The sequence below is a fragment of the Lathyrus oleraceus genome, chromosome 5, assembly GCF_024323335.1.
Source record: "Lathyrus oleraceus cultivar Zhongwan6 chromosome 5, CAAS_Psat_ZW6_1.0, whole genome shotgun sequence".
Classification (NCBI taxonomy): domain Eukaryota; kingdom Viridiplantae; phylum Streptophyta; class Magnoliopsida; order Fabales; family Fabaceae; genus Lathyrus; species Lathyrus oleraceus.
Window position 1 is genome coordinate 190,409,784 of NC_066583.1, and position 7,574 is coordinate 190,417,357.

The 7,574-nt window shown below is 33.6% G+C and overlaps 1 protein-coding gene across 2 annotated transcripts; it reads right to left on the reverse strand.

Moving 5' to 3' along the window:
• Positions 1-1,884: 1,884 nt before the first annotated feature.
• On the reverse strand, positions 1,885-4,953 carry LOC127082490 (alcohol dehydrogenase 1). Of its 2 annotated transcripts, XM_051022735.1 has the most exons (11): positions 4,689-4,953; positions 4,464-4,600; positions 4,325-4,371; positions 3,848-4,173; positions 3,673-3,755; positions 3,486-3,561; positions 3,319-3,380; positions 3,104-3,199; positions 2,849-3,010; positions 2,624-2,736; positions 1,885-2,302 (listed from the first exon to the last, which is right to left on the reverse strand). In XM_051022735.1, the coding sequence occupies exons 1-11, from the start codon at positions 4,723-4,725 to the stop codon at positions 2,284-2,286; spliced, it is 1,158 nt and encodes a 385-aa protein (XP_050878692.1). In that variant the 5' UTR covers positions 4,726-4,953; the 3' UTR covers positions 1,885-2,283. The 2 variants fall into 2 exon arrangements, with proteins under 2 accessions (XP_050878692.1, XP_050878691.1); XM_051022734.1 differs by having other exon boundaries at positions 3,319-3,561.
• Between the last annotated feature and the right edge of the window lie 2,621 nt (positions 4,954-7,574).

Genomic DNA, 7,574 nt, shown 5'->3' on the forward strand with positions numbered 1-7,574 from the left:
ATAATTCCAAATAAAATTATATTATATTGATGACATGATGTCAGACACAATGTTGGAATAATGTGTATGATAACAAAGTTGTATAACAGGAAAGATAAATGCATAAAATAAATAACACATGAATTAATAATTCAGTTCGGTGCAAAGTCACTTACGTCTGAGGAGCATTAATCCAATGAAAGTAAATTCATTCTTAGTAATCAAAATTACAAATTGGTCTTATTTGAACTATCCCACTTCAATGACTCTTTTTCCTAATACTACCCGTAAACTTTGATCCAGGCTCCCCCTAAATCTGAGACTCATCTCACTCTCACTAAAATAATCTTCCAATTATTTTTACAATATTCAAAGTATATGAAGGATAAATCACTAATACAACTCAAATACTCTATTATCATAATCTTAGAAATATAACCCAGGAATGGAGCATTACAAATCACAACACAAATACTCAGTAACAAATAGAAACTTCAAGCTAAACAATGCAAGGTCTGAGTATTCCCAAAGGAGAACGTCTCCTTAACTAGCAACAAAAGTTCATCTTAAAAGGCCTAGTAGGTTTCAGCGTCATAGCGGTTGGAATCCAAAAACCGCACAAAATCTCAATCTCCATAATAGTGATTATGAATATTATTGATCTTGATTGAAACAAATTTTGATTAAATATATAATTGATAGAAATAGGAATTCAGATATTTTTAAAATAAATTTAGAATAAATCTTTTGAAGCGATTATACACATTCAAATCAAATCTTTGATTGAACATAAAGAGAAGCAAATTTCAAAAGCATGAGATACACTCTATTCAAACTTGCACGCAAAGCAAATAACTCAAGACAAGATGTCTCGTATAATGATAGAATATTTGACTTAACATGATGCTTTACTCTAATATTCAATAAACCACTTCGAGACAGGGTGTCCCATAACTTGACAGAATATCTTTGCTTCGCATATTGCTTACATAATATTGTCAATCACATGTAATAACAACTTAAAATAAGGTATAGATCGATCCAACTTTCATTTGTTATAACTTTGTCCGATACATTGAGAGATTATAATCAAATAAAATGAGTTGTGTGACAAGATATCATGTACTACTATTTTATAAAATAGTCGTTATATTAGAATAATTATTATAGGTTCAAATATGGATGAATTATATGAAAAGGACAAAGGACTCAAACGAGGCTTAATCATTTCTTTCATTACAATTTCTAACCAATCATTTTAGTTTAAAGAATTGTTACAAATTTTACACAATCAATCCAATTACATGTGTGCCCCCATTATTATTATTGAGGTGCCTTTTCTAAAAGAGGTTTGGCCAATACCCCCATTAAAATTAGCGCTTAAAAGATTTTTCAATAAAAACAAACATGACTTTATTAGTATTGTTGAATCATGGATGAGGAGCATGGTGTATTTGGACTCATATTGAAAAAGGCTTGACAGTTCTTACAATATGATTTTCTACTCTAGTATTTTAAGAATCATCAAATTTGACAATCACATCATTTTGTTACACTTTCAGTTTACCAGCACTACCTTTGCATAACAATTCAAAAATTTCAAAATGTGGTTTCTTCATGACTCTTGCAAAGATTTGATTTTTAATATTTGAAAAATCCAAACATTCAGCATTACAGAAACACAAACACTGAGCATTATATAACCTCTTTACCATTAATGAACCTAACCACTTCCCGTTGAGTTAAGAAAATAATCGCCACACAATCAATGTTGTATCCTTACATTCCTAATAAACAAAAAAGAAACTTGTAACTCAAGGGAGTTTATAAAACAAAACTAACACAATTAAAGAGGTGTGTCGAGTTCTTATTAGGAAAACATAGTGTAATAACTACTACTGTAACTCAGAAGAAATTAGGAATTGCACTTCAATAGTGTAACAGTACAATTACAATATCAAATTAACAATGAAAATTGCTAAGCCAAATGAAGTAGTGAATACATGGAATTAAAAGAAGGATCTAGAAAAGCCAAGGCTTCAGGGAAAGAAGGGAGTCAGGTTTCCACCAATTAATTCCCCCCCAATCATTGGTGATTCCTCCTCTATTTAACAAAGTCACCCACGTACTTTCTGTTAGGGAATTTGGCTCTCATTCCACGTCCTTGCTCCTGAATGTTAGGATCATGTGCCAAGTGTCCATTCTCATCATAAGAATTGGTTACTGTAATGACTGTTTTGCCCTTATTCATAACACATAGCTTGTTTTTATTCTCTTTTGCTGCTTCTTGCACTTCCTTACACTTTAGACTCTGGAATTCAACCTGCAGTTGTTTGATGTTATATTACGATTACATGTTCATTTTTCTCATAGTTGAGTCGTAAAGTTTGTTTTTATTCTTTTTGTTTGTTTGGACTATTTAACAATATTCCTTCAACATATTATTAAATTACCGTACAGCGACAACAAAATCAAAGTCTAATTTATATTGGAATATCCCAGCACAGCATCACAATTCTTTACATAAAAACTTCACAAACTCAACATCACAAAAGGGATTACTTAAGAAATTTATTTTTGCAAAACTAGAGAATGACCACAGTCCCCTGGTAGGGACTATTACATCACAGTTTTAGAGCTTTACTCCTCCATTTTGATGATACATCTGATGGACTCCCCTTTCAACATGTAATCAAAAGCTTTGTTAATCTCTGAGAATGGTACTGTGTGAGTTATGAATTTCTCCAGCTCCAGCTCCTGCAGTAAGTATCACAGTAACATCACATTAACAACACAAATAACATATCATTCTGCAATACTAGATAATCCGCCTAATGCACTGCATAATCCAACATATATAGAATCTTACCCCCTTCATGTACTTCTCAACAACATTGGGAAGATCAGTGCGGGGCTTGTAGTTGCCATAGAAGGTACCCTTAAGCGTCCTCTCATTCAAGAAATTCATAGGATGAGTTTTGAAGGCATCATCTTTGCTTGGCACTCCAACAAGTACAGCAACACCCCAACCCTTAGAAATAATAACAAGTCAAGGTTCAGCTTTTGCCTGGTAAGATTTATAATTTCTTTAGCAACAAGAGTAAATGAATTTTATTTTGCATACATCATGAACACATTCGAATGCTGAGATCATGGCCTGGATGCTACCGGTACATTCAACAGCTCGATCTACACCTCCATTCGTCATTTCAGCAATTACCTGAAAACCAATTTTCACATCTCAATCTCTTTGTATAAACAAAAACATTATAATCCATAGCATCATACTCAAAAATTATAATAGAAAAGAGAAATATAATAAATTATCAATGAACTAACCTGTTGCACAGGTTTGTCGTGCTCTTTTGGGTTTACGAACTCATTTACCCCAAACTTCTTAGCTGCCAACATGAAAAGAATAGGAATTGCCGTCAACAAAAGAACATTCATTGAATTTATGTTGATCCGAATCATCAAGGATTTCAGAGAAGTTAAAAGCGTTGTACCTAATTCAAATCGGCTGGAAACTAAATCAACTCCAATGATTCTTGATGCACCAGAAATTCTTGCCCCTTCAGCAGCCTATATTATGGTTTAAAGAGAAGAGCAGATTTTAATATTGGCTCATTTCATTTCCAATCATAACTGCAAAAGTAACACACGTATACAGATAAAGGTATAAGAGTAACATACAGCAAGACCAACAGCTCCAAGTCCAAAGATAGCAACAGAAGAGCCAGGTTTTGGTTTTGCAACATTGATGGTAGCACCAAGACCTATGAGCATCAATGCAAATTGGATTAGGAAAACATAGATTCAGCCTAGTTATATATTAATGTCTGAAGTTAGAGATGTTGTATATATATACCAGTGCATATTCCACAGCTGAGAATACAAACTTTGTCAAGCGGTGCATCAGGATTGATCTTTGCAACACAACCAGCATGAACCACAGTGTATTCGCTGAACGTGGAGGTGCCGACGAAATGGTGTACAGGTTGTCCCTTAATAGAGAATCTGGACTTGTTGTCATTGAGCATTACACCTCTATCTGTGTTGATCCTAAGAAGATCACACATGTTGCTTTCCTCTGACTTACAATGTGGACATTCCCCACATTCCCCCGTGAATACCGGCAGAGCATGATCCCCTGGTTTAAGATGTGTCACACCCTCACCTACACTCTCCACAATCCTGATCAACATTATCCCAACAATTATCAATAACATTCATTCACATTACATACTAAATTACTAAGATAATCAAATGCTTCAATCAATAATATATAAGACAAAGATATATAATATGTGTGATTTAACTTTCAGTGTTGAGAAGAGAAGCATACCCTCCAGCTTCATGACCAAATATACGAGGAAACAATGGAGTCTGACCCTGAAACAAGGGGAAAAAAGAAAACCATTTTAAGCTATTGCGATTCATAACAACAGGAAGAAACAGAACACACTATTTTGATTATAATTTACCTTAGCTTCCCAGAAGTAAACATCAGTGTGGCAAAGGGAGGTGAAGAGTATCTTGAGACGAACTTCACCTGCCTGCGGTGGCGCCACCTCTACTTCTTCAATCACCAACGGCTTCCCAGCCTCCCATGCAACCGCAGCTACAAGTATAATACAAGTTTTCAAAACACAATGAAATGGAGCGATGATTAAAACATAGTAGGAAACAAAAAGAAGGAGATGGTTTACCTCTGCACTTGATGATCTGACCAACTGTGTTCGACATGATTGATTAACTTAACAAACGAGTGAGTTGTTTTGTTTCTTTGCTTAGGTATGTATGTAAGTGTGGAATGAAGTGCTTGTGAGTGAACTCTATTTATAATAGTAGTAGTATGGGAAAGGAAAGGAAACAGGGACAAACTTTGTTTAAATAGAATACCGCTTTTGGTTTGTTTCAATTCCAGGCGGCGGGCGCCTTTTGGGTTTGACTAACCGGACCAGACACCAACTGTAGCTGATGGTTTTCGAATCTTCTTTTCTTTTTATATTTGGTGTCCAGAAAGATGAACATATTTATATTGTAGATTTGATAGTGAATAAATAAATAAAATATAAAGTGATCAATGAATCTAGAAAAGAATACAAAGCACACATATTCTATAAAAAACTTCACATAATTTTTAAAATATTTTACTTTTCTTACTATTTTTTCATATATTCTTGTTGCCTTGAGTGTGACAGTATTGTTTTTCTTAAGCTCTTTCCCCTAGTGGGAAGTGTGGCCTATCAAGTAGTTGGTTTATACTCTTCCAAACAAAAATTGATTTGTTTATTGATATTAATGTGTCGATTCACGTAAATAATAAAATTCAATAGCAAACTGGGTTATATTATATTTAAGTATGATATAATAAAATAAAATACTATGGAATATTCTCTCTCTCATTGTTTTAATATCTCTTTTTTTCTTTCTATTTTTTGACTTCCATCTTGCATAATCGATATATTTTTAGAACATAGTATAATAGAACAAACAACAATTATGACAGTTGAAAAGCTTAATATAAAATTTCACTCTTATCTTTTTTATTTATTTAATCATTTTTTATTTTCGTTTACAAAAATTTGCTAGTTGGCAACTTGACAACCATGTCAAATACTTTTGGGATGAGTTCTGTGAATGGAATAGGAAATCAAATTAATGAGATCAGAGTTGATGATTTATGATGCAGTTTAGAATTAAGTCATAGTGACAAATACACACATGCCAGCCTCGTCTAAGTCTGAATGTCCCATGCTTTTATAGGAAGTTTCGTCCGACCTAAAATTACATGTAAAATTGATATATTTGAGACAAACTAGTTTTATCACCCATAAATGTGTATGTGCAATCATTTTTTAGTATAAAAATTTAAAATTATAACAGTCACACACTACAAGAGATCAAAGTATCTACGACATTTTATATATATATATATATAAAATTTATCCACAACATTTGTATATCCTGAATTTAGATATTCTAAAAAACATATTAAAAAAAATGACTATTCAATGGAACAATGAGAAAAGTGAGAGACAATTGTCATAAAAGAGGATTTAGAGACAACATCCTAAGAGAGGTTATGACTACGGCCCAGAACAACGGCGGGGCTATATTGACAAATGAATTTTAATGTTATTTACGATTAAAATAAAAGAGAACTTTAATTTTAATTTTGTATACTTCTTTTTAACATAGAGCTTGTTCTAGGCCTATCACATCAACCCCGACCGACTACAAAGCCCAATCAACTACAAAGAATGGGTCTCGCTCCTTCCAAAATCTATCCATCACATGAAGATTACCCTAATGATCACGAGAGATCTCAACTACATGTGCATCTAACGACTCTCCACAAATTACAGCTAACAAATGACTAGTATGTTATCTCTCTCTATAAGTTTCAAATTTAGTTTTGCTCTACTCTTCTTCCTCAATCTTATTTTCTCAGATTTTCAGATCCTTAGTTCTTATAATTTTTGACGATGGTTGGATCTAAGGTTACCAGATCTGGCACTGTGTGAAGCTCATGTTGCTCTAGCAACAAACAATCATCCACCCATCCCTCTATTGTAAAACATTGTAGATCCTGAAATGGTTGTTTCGTTGCATTCATATCTAGTTCTAGCTTTCTAATTAGCCAGATCTATTCAAACTACTCAGATAAAGGCTCATGTTCTGTCTCCGGTTACACAACCTGAATCATTGTCTAGCCTCTACGTTCTACATGCAAACTTCGACAAACAAGGTGCTCATGAACTGTTGAACGGCATGTTTAACATCGTTCAACAGCAAAACTCACGATGTTGAAGTAAGGCTTCAGCGTCTGGGAGAAAGCCTTCACAACGCTCCCTCCGACGAAAACACAATCTAAGAAGTTGCTTTAGGAAAGACTCGTGCTGAAAATTGACATGAACAAGTATAATTCATGTGATTTTCATTTTACACGTTCCATGGTGAATCTATTTCATTTAAGGTAAAATATTCTTTTTGGTCCTTTAACTTTACCTCAGGGTCCATTTTGGTCCCTCAATTTTAAAAATTTCCAAGTTGATCCTTTAATTTTCCAAACATCGTCATAAAAGTCATTTCCGTCTATTTTGCTCAAACGGTGTTTGCTTATGCACGCATTGCAGAGTTGGCAATGAACAATCATCTTCATCATCGAGGTCACCAAAATTCCAAAATAAAACCTCCCAAAATTTTGCCTTCAACAGGAATCAAACCTTAGTCACCAGAGTTACTTGAAAAGATAGTGTACCACTAGCCTATATCATGTTTGTTTATTTGTTTCACGAATAAAATATACATTAACAAATTCATACCAGATGCATTCTACCAGATTCATTCAATTAAAGTTGATCAAACAAATGCAAATTTAAGGATTGAAAAATAATAAATACATTTCCATTTAAACATTAGCCTATAATCAATACCAACTCAAGAATTATGAATATAACATTAACCCATAATCCTTTTTTTACGGGACCTCTTACTTATTCTTTACATAATAATCATCTCTCAGTATATAGTAAGGGTGGAAAACGGGCATGTTCACCCCGTTTAGGTCTGTCCCGCAAAAGCCCGCA